Below are 17,362 nucleotides of genomic sequence, written 5' to 3' on the forward strand. Positions count from 1 at the left end.
TAGTGAAGGCCAAACAAGCAAAACTCCTGTGGAACTCTCTGTAAGACTGTTCTCTGTGTCTGTGGAGCTGCTTCTTAAAGTCTCTCCTTCTCTGCCATCTTTTTTTTTTTGTGTTTCTGTTTATCTTACATATGCAGAGAAGCATGCGATACAGTCCACTCCCCCGCTCGATGGTTATGCTGGGCTTTTTTTTTTTTTTTTGCTAGCGCCCCAATTATGTATCTATAACTGAACGCTTTTTTTTTTTTAAAGCAGCTTGAAAGTGTACCAAACCAAATGAAGCTGCAAAACGTTTTGTTGTTCCCCTTCCAATCAAATCGATTATTTGAGAACTTTCCTAGTGTGAAAGCTCCAGGGGTTTCTTAGTTTTCCTGAAAATACTGCCAAAATCTCAATTTGGGTTTTCAATGTCTACATGATCTATAATCTCAGCTTGGGGTATGGATGTGTTGCTACTATTAGAGGAAGAAGAAGTAACACTTAAAGTTTTCCTCTCTTTTTATTCAGTTTTTTAAAAAATAACAGCTGAATTACTTTAGTTTTTTTCTAATCTTAAATTATGCCACTATTCTCCATTGACAATACAAGTCTAAAAAGAAAAATATCAACTTTTCCCACTAACCGTTTTACTCGTTTATATGTGACAAACGAGTTAAGCGGCTAAACAAGCTACCACGTTTCCCCGCCGCAAAAATCAAATCTTTATTTCCAGCACAGTCCCGCATTATTATGCATGTATTATCTTCCGTGTCAGAAAACAATGAGATCAGAGGCCTGGATGAGTAGGTAATCATATCAGTGACACACCGCAGCCCTCAGCCGCTGTGCAAGCTGCTGATGGAACTGATTGTATTAACACTACATTCCCCCAAGTATTTTATGTTACGTTTCCCGCTTTATCTCACACTCACTGATTAGATTGTTTTCACGCCGTCGCTCGCTCTCTTGGTTTTCCCCTTTCCAAACATCCAACACTTGGTGAATTTTCTGACAAAACAAACTAAAGGCGTTTCTGCATGTGCTGCGACGTGGCGCATGAAAATGATGTTGGAGTATCGCAATAATCTTTGAGAACGTTTTCCTGACTCAAACTCTTTGAGCCCCTTGGCCAATCAGAACGATGGTCCACGCAAACATAACAACCCCCAAAAACGGTCATGTGACGTTCAGAATAATCGGCACCGAGATCCTCCTGACAAAACAAGTGTAAATGTTTTGTGACAAAAACCGACCCATCAGTTCGAAGCAGTTCCTCGTTACCTGTCGTCTGTTCTCGGTTGTCCCTTTGGTGCTGCCAGCCTCCCCTTGAATGGAATTTAGACCATCTGTCGGCTGCCAGCGCCGAAGAGACTCCGGCGTTAATTGAAATAAATTTCAGTGAGCGATCAGAATATCTGATCTAATTTAGCCGTGGAAAGCACTTGACCCTCGAGGAGCTGCGGCGATGCTTCCCGCCCACAAGAGACGGCTCAGTCAAACCGCCATGAAGCGACATGCTAAGACAGAATCCGTGAAGAAATAATAACAATAATACTAAAAAAAAAAAAAAAATCACGTAAATGTTCAGTGTGGTCTTGCTGTTTTCACCAAAACTGAAGAGATGATCGACTCTGAAATTTACTGGCAAAGGTTCTCAAGACAATTAGAATATTAGTGGATCGGCTTTAATCATTATTAAAAAGCTCCTGCTGCCAGACAGAGATTCCTGCCAAGAATTTTCTGGAATTGAATTTTCAATGCAACACTTGAGCATAAGAAGCTGATAGTCGGTCATTTACAGACATCAATCTCTCTGACTTCTTTCCTGCTTTTGGAGAAAGTGAGGAAAGCGAACAGCTTTCGAAAAGAAACTTGCTGCAATGCAGCGTCTCAGACTGGGAAACACTTTCTCCTCATCGGTCCCCCAGCTGCGAAACGCTTGAATCGTTTACGTTAAATAAGTTCAAATGAGCTAAAACAATTAGCAAGACGCCCATGGGACGATGTCAAACACCAACAGGAAATACAATTGTTTTGTGAAATTGCAAGTACGCGCAGGATAATAATAATAAAAAAATAGATTTTCTTGTTTTTAGTGACTTCCTTATAGGAAAAAAAAATATCATAATCAATTACAATAGCTAAAAAAATTGCTGGATTACTTGAACATAAACCTGATCTGACAACATAGTGAAGAAACAAAGTTCCCAAGCATCTTCTGTATGAGCAGCGAGCTGTCGCATCTTTTGTGATGTGCTAAAAAAAAAATAAAGTCAACGTATAAAAGTATTTTGTGTGCAACTTTTCATCAGAGCTGCTGCTGCTGCAGGGATCACAGAACTTCTACTGCGTTGCTGTTTGTCTCTCTCCTGAAGAATGACGACGACGACTCCGTCTGTAACATTTCAGCTTCGCAGCTATTACATAGATATAAATTGCTTTAGAAAAAAAAACAACAAAGCACAAAGCATGGCTAAACCCAATCATAATCATTGTGCTGCAAATAAAGACACCAAAGGTAAATCACACACTTGTATAGTGTGCGAGCACAGCTTTGCCATAGGTGTATAAATTGTACAAATAACAACAGCGTAATCAGTCTCTTGGAAAGTTATTACATCTATGTAGCAAATATAATTCCTCAAGAGGAAAATTGAATCCTTTGAACACAGAAGGCAGAAAACTGTTTTTTTTTGTTTTATCCCCCCTTCGCTGCAGTGACCATGTTCTAAAGTGGAAGGGAAATATTTTTTGTTCAGAAGTTTGTGCTCATGCTGAAAAAGTAAAGAAAATGTTTTTTTATTTTTTGACATTGGAAAATGGTAATAAGCTTCCATAGAAACTGAAAGGCACATAACAACGGGCTTCTGATTCACTCGGCTTCATCTGCACAACACTTTTCATGCTATGTATTTGCACTCTATTATGTTCCGCACTTTCTCTTTTCATCTTGGTCAAAAACTAAAAAAAAAAAAAATGTTTGAATAACTACCACAAAGGACATGTAACTACACAATACAGACATGTTTATCCCATATCACAAAAAGTCACTAGAATTCCAACAAAGGACACACAATACACCAATCTCACAAAAAATAACGTATCGGATGTGCTGCAAACTGAGCTTTAATCAAATCTGGACCAAACAAAAGCAACCGAAAAAATATTTAATTTATTAGGAATATTGTCTAAATGTCACATGAGCTTGGGTTCCCATGTCTTTCTTCTCCTACTGCAGTCACGTAGTACAACAGTCATGTTGCAAAAAAAAAAAAAAAAACTTCACAGAAATGCATTTAGATGCTCCGACCGCCATAACTGATGCCTTTCCATGCAGAGGAGCGGAGGCTCTGCTCCCACCTTTTTCCCCCCAAACCTTGGGCTCAAAATTAGATTAGCTGACTTCCCTGTAAACGACTCGCTGAAGGTCGGAAACGGGCTCTCAAACTGATACAAATGATTTAAAGAACAAGCAAATGTATCGCTCCGTATAGGACGCCATTTCATCCCACATGCAGATCTATAGTTGTACGCCTAACTGGTTGTAGGACGCCGTAAGTTGACACTATAGTTTCCAGGCAACCCTCATTCGGCAGATTTTCCTGGAAGTGGCCGGCCTGGTTTGCAAGAGAGAGAAAAAAGAAAAATTTCGCAGCATTGCACGCATGCTAATTACTACTTGAGAAAAAGTAATAAAAAGCGGGCCGATAAACAACGTCGGCTGTGCAAAAAGTACAGCAAGTGACACAACTATCAGTCAAGTTGGGCATCATCAATCAGTGCTGCTGCCAACGCCGTTTGACAAATTAAGATGAATGCCAAAAATGTGTCCGCAGCGTTAATATCGCATCGATTCTGCTTCCGAAATGCTGAGTTTTAATCTGGGAAAATTTCGGCCCGTCACTTTTCGTGGGCCCCCTCTGACCAACCCATTACGCCAACAGATGCGGATACATCCATCAGTTACCTGTCAGGTATGTAAGTACAGCAAATTAATGGCTCATCAATCACCTATTCTCGCCTCTGTCAATCTGCATAAAAGAGATTAGTTTGGGTTTTTTTTTACTTCCCACCCCTCTCTTGCTTTGGCTCTCTTGATGTTTTAATATCATAAACAGCAAAGAGGGAGAGAGAGAGAGAGAGAGACAGAGTGACAACGGAGAGGAGGAGAACGATGAGGAGGCGAGAGCATGCTAGACGGAGCCTTCGCCGGGCCTGACTCAAGAGAATGAGATGTTTCCAAAAATATAGAGGAAAGGAGGAGAGAAGGAAGGATGGAGGGAGAAGAGGAGAGAGGGAATGTGCTGAAGAGGCAGGAACACAAGAAAACGAGTGGATTTACTCCCACAACAATCTTTTCCCCTCCCTCCCTCCTTCTCAGGCGCTCGCACGGAGCCCCTCCCTCTTCCCGCTTTTTTTTTTTTTCTTTTCCAAAAGCCCTTGGATTCGTCACAAAAAAAAAAGAGATGTGAAATTAGAGGGAACAAATCGCCTGGATAAACATCCCTAAACACTCCTCGGTCGCAGTGAAGCAGAAATAAATGAATTATTAAAGAAAATATTAAAAATAATCCAAATTTTTAATGAGATCTGTGTCAAGTTTAGTCTCCTTAATGTGCTTTTTTTTTTCTTCTTCTTCTTCCTTCAGTCCTCCTTGGGCAAATGTACCTCAGAGTGAGCAGATGTAAGCGGTTGGTTGGACGTTTTAAATGGACACCATGTTGGCTTTTGATCACGATGGATTGCCCTCTGGAGATGCACTTCTGTGAGAATATGCAGCCTGGACGCATCTGTGCGCCATGAAGGTTCGCCATCTCCTTCATCAAGATTTTTTTCCCCCGATTCATTTTATAACCTTAGTATAATTTGACAGAAAAAAAAAGAAATACAGCAAACATTCTTTGTATAACAGGGGATGTAAAATACCACCGCATTCAGTCTTGCCGCAATCTGATATACCTAAAAAAAAAAAAGAGTAAACAATAACCTTCAGAAGTCGCCTAGTAACAGGAGTGCCCCTGTGTGTCATTTAATATCAATATAAATACAACAGTTCTCAGAAGGCATCAGAAAGCGTCAGCAAACAAGCGGCATCAAGAAAACCAAGAGACATCTGAGAGAGTTTCAAACAATGTCCAAGATTTAGTCTGAAAAACGGGGGCAATGTTCAATCCGTTATTTCAAAACGGCAACTTGTTTAGCTCAAATGAGGAACAAAAACATTTGAAACTAAGGCTTTTTTCTTGGCAGAAAGCTGCTGTTTAGTGGTTCTGTTTTGAGCACATAAGGTGTGAAAAGGTTCCAGTTAAATGCCAAACCTAAATGCGAATGTGAATTTGTGGTTAGATTTGAATATTTGTACAATAGTTATAGCTTTTTTTTTTTTAAACCGTTAAAAACAAATCTGGGGAGTCGAGGAAACTTCAAACCCAGCACTGAAAGGAAAAGACAACGACGACGATGCCGATAATTTATCATCCAGAGCATTGATTCCACATCAGGACCCAGACAGCACAGCAGGGTATCATGGGACCCTTTAATCTAGCATGAAAGACATGGGTAATCCTCGTCAGGGGGATTACCGCCGACCAGTAGTCTCTCTTTGCATACTCTGACTTCAGCGAGCTCCGGTGCTTAAGAGCTAACCCACCAATCATGTTCAACCTAAGTCTTCATCACTCATCCGAAGTATTAGCAACGGAGGAGACGTGTTTACTCTTGAACTCCCACCAAAACTGGGTTGGCGGGGGGGAGATTTAGAAGCAAAGAAGCTGAACCTGTGTAAGATCACAAGCTAAGCTGCACTTTAGCAAAATATGCTGCTGTCATTTTTTTTTTTCTTTTTCCCCTGCTTAAACCAGCCATTAGCAGTGTGGTTGTGTTATGCTAGCATGCTTGTATTCTAATAAGCAGCTTGGTCTGGGCATTTTTTTTTCTAGCTAACAGATTGCAGAGGTATATTAGCTTAAAATGTTCAAATGTAAGCTAATATAAAGCTTCCAAACATTTGAGCCGCTGACTCAGATGTTTGGACCGGCGTTAAGGCTGTTAGCTTAAGCTGCTAGCTTCATAAAAAGCTAGCTACAATTTAGCTTTGCTGTACTAGTTCATAAAAAGGCTCAAAAAATATTCTCTAAAAACAACTGTGGTTACCAGGGGGACTAGAGGATACAGGTTTTAGTATTTTTCATTTCTTTTTTGTATTAATGGGGTTTTCTGCTTCCATTTACACATCTTGTGTTTCCTCCATAGCTGCCCACAGACATGGTCCATATAGAATGTCTTTTGACATTTTGAGGACAGCAACCACCTGCTCCTGGTCACTGGAGGAAAGCTTCTCACTGGGACCAACCTGTTTCCATTTTACTACCTCCACTGTCATCAAACTGTGGTTCCTGTGCCAATGGTGGAACATGGGTATAGCCTTTTGTGGTAGCCAGAAAAAACGTTGTGATCAAATGGGCATAAGCAACCAAAGTTATGTAAAAACTGAAAAAGAGAGGCGAACAGGAGAATTTTCCCAACATTCCCAGTGTAAGCTATGAACGATAGTAAACCCTGAACAGTTTCTCCTATCAAGTCAGATCATATTATTTCACCACCGAACATTACAACCACTCAAAATGTCTCCCTGGAAATGCATTGCAGTCTCAAAAACATGTACATTTTTGGTCCACAGAACAACAAAAAAGGTCATTTTTCTTTTGAAAATTACAACAACAAAAAAAACCCTCCTTGCATAGCTACGTTAATTCAGAAATAAATGACAATTAACAAACCAAGCGCTGTTTTACCACCATACATTCTGAAATGCTGTTAACCGATACCATCAGTAGTAAATATTCTGTGCCATCTTCTGTTCTTTCACCACAGATTACACTTCAGGATATCATTGTTCTTATGAATGACAAACATGTGAGAATTGGCATTCATCATCTTACATTCATTTATATTGATGAGATGCCAGTGACACACTTAAGAATAAAGGGAATCTTAAAAAAAAAAAAAAAGCACCAGCACATTTCCAGAGAAATGATCCAACTACTAAATATAATTCTACTAGGGAAGGAAAAAAAAAAAAGTTTAAATATGCAGGAAGAAAAAACATTTGAAGCTTCTTCGACAGTTTAATCAGTTAATATTTAAAGCTAGGGGATTTCTTATGGTCTTTTCAGTTCATCACAAGCCATTTTGGGGACACAGTAAACATGTGGAAGAAGGCAATCTGTGCAAATAATTAGACCAAAATGGAACTTTTTAGTACAATTACAAAACGCTGTATTTGACAGAAATCTAATACTGCACATTACACTGAACACACCATTCCTTAGTGTAAAACATGGCATAAGGAGCATCATACTGTGAGGAAGATGCACAAAGCTAAATACAAGTCAATTATATACATAAAAAAATAAGCTGGGGGCAGACCATCACCATTTTTCCCAGCATACACGTATGGACTATTTTCTACGGTCCATCACACATTTCCAATAATAAAACATTGATATTTGATAAGTCATTATTGAAAACCATGTTTTTAATGCAGGCTTCGCTTGCATTATCCCAGATGTTTTGGTAAATTGTGTGCTGTCGTCACCTTCAATTACTCTGGAATTTAACTGAACTGGAAAAAACTGACAATTAGTTGAAATTTTTTTTAATTTTTTGGCTTTTTTTTTTATTTTTTGCATTACCAGCCCCTTTTTTTTTGGCTGTAGTCAGTCAGATGTTACACATCAGCCTCAAAGCCCTAATCCAGTTAGGCAAGAAAACCACTGCAGCGCCACACCTCAAAGACTTTCCATCTCCAAGAAGAGAAAAAGCAATTGGCTCTGTTTTGCTCCTAAAAATCACTGCTACGAACCCAACACACTTAAATCACAGAGGTCAAACAGAAGCAGCGTTTGGAAAACATCTCACGCCGAAGTCCGCACGAGTCATTGCTGATAAACATCTCAATTCCCGTGCAAAGAACATCGGCCAGTCCTCATTTTCAAACTTCAATGGTTAAACACATAGTCAAGTGGAAAAAAAAAAAGAAGAAGAAAAAAGAAAAAAAAACACAAACAAAACACAGAAAGCAGTTCTTTATTATTTTTTCCCCCTAAATAGCTTTTCAAAAGATTAAGTTATTCACTTCATTTCATTCCCATTTTTGAAAGGTTGTTGTCATGGACACTTACTGCTCGTTAATTAGGGTTTCGTGCGATTAAACAAACTCAAGGAGGTCTTTTTTTTTTTTTTCTTCTTGTAATTTCCAAATGAAATTGTTTTTGCAAGTCGCCAGATGGTATTGATAATAAACATAACACAAAGGCGTGTTCTATTGTTCTTAACCCATTCTTACAAAATAAAAAATCTCTCCGACTGCGTGCGCCAATCTTGGACGTGGCTTGATTATTCATAGGCAGCCAAAAAAAAACCCTAATTGAATAGTCTTCTGAGCATTAAATGAAAATTACATCCAGAGTGATTATCGTGTTTTCCGTCTGCCGTAATCTAAACACGTGTGCCCGAAATCAAGCAGTCAGTCGGTCGGTAATTGCTTCGACTGTGAATGATATGTACCTCCCCGTTTCTCGGAAGAGAAGGTACCTCGGAGGAGAAAAGCGGTTCAGACAGCTTTCAAGCCATGCCGTCACCTCTGCCTGTCATATTTTCCTCAGATGTAAAGAGAAAGAGGAAAAGAGAGAGTGACAGAGAGAGAGAGAGAGAGAGAGAGAGAGAGAGAGAGAGGGAATTACTGGGGCACTCGAATCAACATGCCAGAAAATGGGCCAGTGCTCAAAAGTGACACCGTTTGCTAATTTGCATGTGCTCAATGAGAATGAAATATGCATCAGTGAGATGTTAAACTCGTGCCACGGCCTTAAGTAGCGAAATTTCCTCCTCATTTTGAATAAGTGGAACAAATGGTCAAAGATCGGCTTTTATCTCCCTCGTGAATCTAAAGAAATATTCCCAAACGGTAATATTTGGTGAAAAAAAAAAAAAAAGCGCCAAATTACATTTTTTTTTTAGACGGATATCTAATAGTTTGATCTGGCTTCTTTGGACTGTGTTTGCAGGCCTGGAATTAAAATGAACACCGACTTGAGATTAAAACGGCATCATTTCCAAAGACCGGTCTTATTGAATAAATGATGACTTTGTTGGGCACCAAAACGCTAATATTAAACTGCATTCGTACTCTTGGGGTGAATAACAGGATTTGTTTGCTGTGAATTGGGTTTATGTGGATTAAAAAAAAAAAAAAAAAAGAACAGAATATGGCAGCATGACCTTGCGTTGTTCAAGCTTTAGACCCGTCTTGTTGTGTTGGCCATTGTCATCGTGAATGAAATACAATGACTTTGCAAAAAATAAATAAATAAAAATTACATCACAAGTAGAGAAGCTACGCAGTCAAGAATATTCCAGCTGAAAAAAGTCTTACAAAACATCAGAAGCAGAAACAACCAAGGAGACTAGAGCCTTTCATGAAGCACTGGTGTCACTGACCACAGGTAGTGAATTTAACTGGTTGAAGATTTGACAAAGCTCGATGTTTTGACATACAACGGGTTCGGTCTGAACGACCTAATTTCAATCTTTTCGACCCTCCAAAAAAATTGTATCTCGCCCGATAGTTTTCAAAGCGACTGCAGTCTGAACTGTCGAGTTGCATTTTATCCAGCCTTTATGTCATTAACGTGAGACATGCATCGTAATAACGGAAGAAAGAAGTCTCCATCGTTGGAGGGAAGACAATGAATAACACATTATCTTCCCTCGTGTTGTTACACGACTGTCGACTCCCGTTGCTCAACAAACTTTAAAATCGACCCCTTAGCGGCTCCATCCATCGTCAGGGCGGGAAGCGGTGCGCTGCCGTGTGACGTCGACGTTCCTCTTCTGCGCATGCGGGTCGCTTTGGGGATGTGGACTGTTTTCACAGTCGTATCATTCACAAATGCGCATAGCAACAACAACATAAAACAGATTTGAGAAAAAAAAAGGAAAGGAAAAAAAAACCCCATCAAAATGAATCATCAAGACCTCTTGTGTGAACGCAGCCCATGTCAGAAAATCTGGTGGTTCAGATGCACAAGCTACAAATGAATGACGTTGCTTACGCTTGTGAACAGAACTGTTTCCTCAATAGAACCTTAAGAACGTTGTGGAAATCCCCGGAGAGCCATTTCAGCACCATAGTTAGCATACTTTTTTTAAACAGCGCCGTCATTGGCATAAAGATTATTATTATTCCTTTTTTTTGTTGTTGTTGTTGTTTAGAAATGCCACTCAATAACAAAACATGTCTGGAAGAGCTGTTAATTATTTTCCAAAGGGTAAAAAGTTAATTATCAATTAACTGAACCATTAATCTCTGCAGAGGAATTCTATTTTATCATTTAGTTACATTTATTTCCTAATAAAATTTTTTTTTTAAATCATCTGAAGTCCCCCCCCCCCTCTCTCACCCCCAACATGCAACATGCATTCTAAATAAAATGTTAAATTGACTCATTTCTTCAGTTCTCATTTCCATATTTTTACAGCTCGTCTTCAGTGCCGCTGCAAGTCAATGTGACCTTAAAAAACGAAAGACTGGAACAAACTGCTACGTCATTCGCCGCTCCGGGGGGCCCCGGCTAAAGGGTTATCGGGCGCCATTGTTCCATATGGTGGCTGCATGTATGTCATGTGAAATTCACTGGCGTTCTTCTTTAACACAGAATGACAACCTGCGAGGGTGAGCGAACCCGGGAGATCAATCCAAGCAGATTATTTCCATTAAATGTCCGAGCCGCTTCGCGTTTAGTGGCAAGTACAACAGTGTGTGCTGTTGTGATACGCTGTGCCACACAAACTGGAGCGAAAACTATGCTCATATTTAAAAGGCACTCACATAAATTATACATATGGAAACCTTGTAGAAGTGCCAACCAGCAATAGTCACTTAGAAACCCACTTTAAAGCGAGGCTTTTACCCTCCGTGTTTGATGTTTTAAACATTTCCATGTAAAGCAGAGAGGAGCTTTTCCCGAAGCGGGGTCCTTTGGAGAGGATGCAAGTAATAATTATCTTACCTGCAGTAGATCGCTTCGTTAATAAACTCAGTTTGGACAAAGGCAAGTGAGTTTAGGCCACACGTGATAAAATGGCTAGTCAGAGCTACGCTATTAGCCAACGTAACTCAGCTAATCAGTTGGAGCATTTTTTTTTTTTTTTTTTAGCGCATTAGTTGCGTTAGAGGGTAATTTGCATAGACATCTACTGTTATTTATGCAAATGGCTTTGATTTATGGTGAAAAAAAGCACAAATTGTCAAAATTCTGCAGAGGCCTGTTAAGAAATAATCCTTTGATTCAGGTGTGTTGAACCAAGGAAGGAATTAAAACATGGAGGAAAATTTGAGATTTGACTGTGGACACCACTGATCTAGCACAAATGTAACAGAGGTGTTTTTTGAGAGAGTGACATTCAAAAAAAAGGATTGATTTAAAGAAATTGTAACAATAGCACATCTAGACTTTCCAAACCAAAGTTGCTAAAGGAGCTACCTGCTATGTCGCTATAGCTAGCACCACAACAATAAGTAAATCCCACCAGTTTTCCTCACGCTGAAACTAGAACAAATTTAACTCAAGTGGGACTCTACTCCGAGTCCCAACGTCCAAGGCACAGAAAACCATCAAACATAGCATAAATAATCAAAGAGCACAACTCCAAAAAAAAAAAGTTAATATTGCCATGTTGTATTGTCTCCACTCAGCCACATGCACTTTAAAAGAAAAACGGTTGTTTTTTTTGTTTGTTTTTTTCAAAATTGATACTTTCTTTTATTTCCAAAAAAAGCAACAGATTACACAGTTAACTTTCAGCAAATGCAATCCTAACTGAAACCGTTACTCACATCCGGGACTTCAAAATGAAAGACTCACATACTGACACACTATCTATAATATACAAAAATGAATACATAATAAATATTAAAATGGCCACAAGAGAGAAAAAAGAAAGTAAGTCATCGAAAACAATCAGTAGAGAGCAAATGTAGGGAAAGTAGAAACAAGACAGTGTGCCTTAAATGTCTTTTTCTTTTCTTTTTTCTGTTTTTTTTTTTTTTTTTTTCTTTTACGTTTTTTACAAATTGTGCAAGATTTCATACTAAGGCTCTGGTCTTGAAGTGACGGTTGTCTAGCTCACACACATCTTTGCTGTAATACACATACACTGCAACACACACACACACACACTCTCTCTCTCTCCCTCTCCCTGTGCTCGCCGCACTCTGTGGGGTGTAGCAAACCATTGCAGAATAAAAAATGGGCTGCTCAGTGTATGGCCTGTGATGCTCATGGGAGTGGACCAGCTTCTTTTAAAAAATGGACATGCGTTTCACGCTGATGTGACAAAGAAAGAAAGAAAAACAAACAGCTCCCCTTGCATCTACAAAAAAATTAAAAAAAAATCTTTTTTTTTTAGGACTGAATGGAAATAAAAAAAAAAGAAAAAACATGACAATATCATCACCATTAAGGCAAGAACACCCGGAGTGGCATCGGCAATACTGTCACAATATGATAGTGTTTAGGTACATGGATATGATGAAACGTTAAACTACGTCTTCAATGTCTTTTTTTTTTTAAGCACAAGATCTGTTTTTTTTTCTTTAAAATCAGTCTTTTTTTATTCCAAACCCATACATTGCTCCATCTTTTATTTTTTTCTCGTAAAATCAGTTAAGAAAGTAACAATGCGAGACACTATGGACATATGGATCGTAAAACTACAAGAAATAATTTCTAGTCTTAAGTTGCAACTTCAAAGAAAAAACCCCCCCCAAAAACCCACAAATCGTAAACCCTCGCCCCTGGTAACGCCCGCCCGCCCGGTAAATTGAAAAGAAAACCACTTACATTACAACCATCTCATCCTCTTGTGATGGTGCGTATCCCAACGTCACCAAGATTTGCTTTACGTACGGTAAAGACAATTGTGTTGTCTGTTGCAAATTAAAGCATTCATCGTTTACGCCGAAGGAGAACAGAAACAAAGAGAGGAGAAAAAAAGTTGTCCTTGCGATGCGGATGGCAACCATCGACCAAAGAAATGCAACTTTACATCTTCTTTTTAGTGCAACTCTTAAACTGTAAAACATTTCCAATGATTCCTTGAGAGGTATTGTTTCTTCATTACATGTTCACTTCTTAATCTTTTTTTAAATTTTTATCTTTTTTTATTTTTTGTATTTCACACATCACAGAGTAACTCGTCTTCGAAAGATCCAAAGCAGGAGGTTTTGTTTTCATCGTTTTGTCAAAGGAAAAAATAATAATAATTTTTTTTAACTTTTTGCTTTTCTGCATCGGCATGGCCTTCCACAAGGTCTGTTTACTAGAACATAAACATAGGACGGGATCCATACCTTCTATATATTCCCATTCCATTTGGTCTCCATGTTCAGTTGGACTTTTTGTAATTTAATCACCCACGCAGAGCCGCGTGATCGGCAGTCCACCCTCCACCCTGTGAGAAGGGTCGTGAGAAGGAGGAGCAAGGGAAACCCATGAGGCTGAAGGGGAAGGGCGTAGAACAAGAGCTGTACAACTGGGACGAGCCCACATCAAGATAAACCAGGGTAACCAAGACATAGATGAGTAAAAAACCCCAGCAAAACCGTCATATAACGCAGTAGGGTTCCCTCGGTAACCTGGATTTTCTACAGTAGAGGAGTGTGGTGCTGAAGCAGCGCCGTAGCTCCCTGTTGGAGAAGATGCAGATGAAAGGATTCACCCCGGCCTGGGCAAAGCTCATCCACACGGCTGCTGTCAGGTACCCTCTAGGGACCACAGAGCCCCTGGCAAACACGCGCCAGTAGCAGGCAACCAGGTAGGGCCCCCACAGAGCCAAGAAGAAAAATGTCATTATGTAGAACATTCTACTAATCCTCTTCTCCGTTTTGAACTCATCGAGCACCAGAAGACGTCTGCGGCCCGCTGCGTTGCTGTTCTGTCGGATCCCCAGCAAAGTAGGCGGGGTGGGACCGCGGCCAAACCCGGCCAGCCAGTTGGCCGCCGCCTGCCCGCTGGCGCCTGGCCCGTGGAAGGTCCAGTTCTGGCTAACGGCAGGCACGAACTGGACGGGCTTCATCTTTCGGCGGTCGTGGACGAAGAAGATGAGCTTGAGGTAAACCAGCTGCGTGGCCAGAAGGATGAGCGCCAGCAGGAGCATGAAGCCCAGCGAGTCGTTGGCCCTGAAGGAGCGGTGCTGAAACGTGCACTGGTCCTCCTCCGGGATGAACGTGTACGTCCCGACGTCTAGCACCGGAGGGAACGCCATGGCCACCGACAACGTCCACACCATGCAAATGACGGCCAAGCACGTCCAGAACGTCAGCCTCTTGGTGTAGAAGCGGTGATGCGCGATGGCCAGGTAGCGGGTGACGCTGACGCAGAAGAGCATGAATGCTGTATGGAAACAGGAGAGCACACCGAGGAAGGCAATCACTTTGCAGGTCAGTATGCTGTAGGTTAAGACAGATCCATTCTTCACAGAGGTGAAGACGAAGGGGAAGCAGATAGCGGAGCGCAGGATATCCGAGGCGCACAGGTCCAGCAGGAAATAGTAGGGTGCCCGGTGCAGGCTCTTGTCTTTAACCAGCAGGATGGAGATCAGGAGGTTCCCTACCACACCGACTCCAATGATGAAACCCAGGGAGGTTAATTTGAGGAATGTGGCAAGAGGAGAAACATTCTGCAAGATGGTGTGGTCCCCTGCATGGCTATAGTTCGCCATAGATGGAGGAGGGATCATAAATGTAGTGGAATAGCTTCAGCCGAGTATCATGATCTGGAGGTGGCAGGGGGAGGTGTTTGATCCATTTGGTGGTGGGCTTTGAAGAGGTTTCCAGGCGTACAGGCAACCTCCTCTCTAAGGCATCCTTTGTTGCTTTGTCTCATCACACACCTGGAAAAGATCCCTGAAAAACATCATCCACCCATCAGCGTTGAGTGCCAGACAACAATTGCACTTGCATAGTTAATACAAAAAAGGCAGCTCCCCCCTCTCCCCCCTTCCATTCAACCCCCTCACCCCTAACGATGACGAATCAAAGAGGACTTCTTCGCGTTTAAGCATAACGGTGAATCAACCTAGGTGAGGGGGGTGAAAGAAAAACCTAAATGAGACGAGAAGCAGAGACATGCAGCGACGGAGCCCGATGAAAGTGACATAGATTTCTTGTCATGACGCCTCGGAATTTCCAGAACAAAAGATGGCAACAGCGCAGTCCAGCCTTCACCGAGAGACGACGCATCTTTACGCGTCGGAAAGCAGCGAGTTCCACATTTGCAAAGGTTTAGGTTGGATTTCCAGTCCGCCCCCCCCCCGCCCCCCTTCCCCTCAGCTCACAACCCCCCATCTTCCCCCCGCCCCTCCTTTATGGTTGAGGGTAAGGGAGGTGGGAAGGGGGGGTTGTGCGTCTTCGGCGCAACTGTGAAACATAAAGACAAATGCAGACAAAAAATAAGCTGTTCTTGATCACACCCTACACTTTCCCCGCAGAACAGAGGAAGGCTCTCTCCATCGAAAACCGACGCCTCGCCCCGCACATTTACGCACCGTGCAACATAAACGTTAAAGCATCCCTCTGTTTTCCTCCGATTATCAAAAGGTTAAAGGGATTACGGGGGTCGCTAATAAGCGCTGCTCTCATTAATGGATCCATCGAGCCAAACCACCATTTTCCTCAACATCTCGCACAGAGTTAAAGCGGACAGATATGATCCATTTTGCTGTCCGCTGATGGAGATGAATCGACACGGCTCGGGAGAAACAACAAAAAAACAAGCCGCCTAGTAATAACGACATGACATACTTTCGCATTGTTTACAGCTTATTCGATTACACACAAAGGCGTTTTGGGTCTATACTTACGCGCTTGAATTGCGTCCTCTTAACGTCCAATAGATTCCCGTGTTATTTTTATTTTTTCATCAGAACGGAACAATAATCTCCGCATCCCGCATGATTCGCGCATCCATTAGACTAGAATCATTTCCAAGGCTCCGCTATGAATTGACCAGAATCGCTGCCACCACATAAGAAGACAGGGCCAGAGGGGGAGAGGGGGGGGGGGGGGAAGAAAACAGAGAAGAAGACAGACATCCGATCACACGATCAATCAAACTCCTACCTGTTGATAATCCGAATTCGTGTCCCTCCGGTTGGTTATTTACATTGCACACGTCGGGTTTTTAGCAGTTTTTTACATTTGGTGCCTGTCCCCCCCCCCTCTCTCGCTCTCTCTCTCTCTCTCTTTTTTTCTTCCTCCACCGTGAATATCCTACAGTAAACGGAGCGCACTGCGCATGCGCCCTGCATCCCTCCTATTTGTGATCCAAGACGCGTCTTGTCTCTTGTTGCAGCAGCAGCAACTCTGTCTCTCTGACGGTAACATCTGCTCAACAGGGCCACTGCTGACCGGTAACGCGTTACTACAGCGCGCAGGGCCGCCTCCTGGTAACGAGGAACGGGATTACAGCTGGGACGCGACGCAACGAGCAGAARAAAAAAAAAAAAAAAAAAAAACGGACGTTGTTTGAGTCATTACTTTAGATGTGTAAAAATTTTTATTTTAAATTGCAAGTCAATAAATTATATTTTTAAGATTATTTTCCTTTTTTTAATTATTATTATTTTACCCAAAGAGCTTATGGTGTCTTGCAAACTACATATATATTTTTCAAATAAATGAATATTAAATAAAAATAAGAGTGGTATTTAGCCTCATTTGCACTGATTCCCCCCCGAATAAAATTAAGTGCAACCAAGCAGCTTCAACTACTTAGTAAATATGGTGGTGGAAGCATCATGCTGTGGGGATCCTTTTGGTCAGCAGGCGCAGGGGCATCAAGACATGATATAACTATGACCCAAGCATGTTCATGTGTCAGAAAGGCTCAGAGTCCCAATGCAAGTAGTACAAGTGAGAAACCCAAAACAAGTGGGAGATGTTGCAGCAAAATATAGAGGGGTTACTACACAAGGTCACTATTATTTGTAGATGTTTTTTTTAATTTATTGCTTGTACTTTGATGAAATGCGCAAGGCGCTGTGGTTTTAAGCCAGACCAACATCACTGTTGGATGGATTCCTTTTGTACTGTAGGACGTATGCATTATACACGAGCACTCTGCACTCCCACTTGTTCGTTCTGCCTGGTCAGCATGAGAAATTCATAGGATCTGATCCCACCCCCGCCACCCCCAAACCATGTACGACGGAGCTGTGATGTCACAGACATGGTAACCGTGGGGAACAATGACTCAATCAGCCATATGTACATATACTCAATACTTGTGGGGGAAGGGGGGGCAAAAAGATGATGTAGTTG

The 17,362-nt window shown here is 41.4% G+C and overlaps 1 protein-coding gene across 2 annotated transcripts; it reads right to left on the bottom strand.

Moving 5' to 3' along the window:
• Positions 1 to 236: 236 nt before the first annotated feature.
• Positions 237 to 16,425, bottom strand: gpr85 (G protein-coupled receptor 85). Of its 2 annotated transcripts, none has more exons than XM_008401048.2 (2): positions 16,163 to 16,425; positions 237 to 14,947 (listed from the first exon to the last, which is right to left on the bottom strand). In XM_008401048.2, exon 2 carries the CDS (start codon positions 14,779 to 14,781, stop codon positions 13,648 to 13,650), a length of 1,134 nt encoding a protein of 377 aa, XP_008399270.1. In that variant the 5' UTR covers positions 14,782 to 14,947; positions 16,163 to 16,425; the 3' UTR covers positions 237 to 13,647. The 2 variants fall into 2 exon arrangements, with proteins under 2 accessions (XP_008399270.1, XP_008399271.1); XM_008401049.2 differs by lacking the exon at positions 16,163 to 16,425 and adding an exon at positions 15,904 to 16,092.
• Between the last annotated feature and the right edge of the window lie 937 nt (positions 16,426 to 17,362).

This window comes from Poecilia reticulata, linkage group LG23 (assembly GCF_000633615.1).
Source record: "Poecilia reticulata strain Guanapo linkage group LG23, Guppy_female_1.0+MT, whole genome shotgun sequence".
Taxonomy (NCBI): Eukaryota; Metazoa; Chordata; class Actinopteri; order Cyprinodontiformes; family Poeciliidae; genus Poecilia; species Poecilia reticulata.

Coding starts and splice junctions, on each gene's coding strand:
- gpr85 (XM_008401048.2), bottom strand. CDS start 14,781: ATGATCCCTCCTCCATCTATGGCGAACTATAGCCATGCAGGGGACCAC.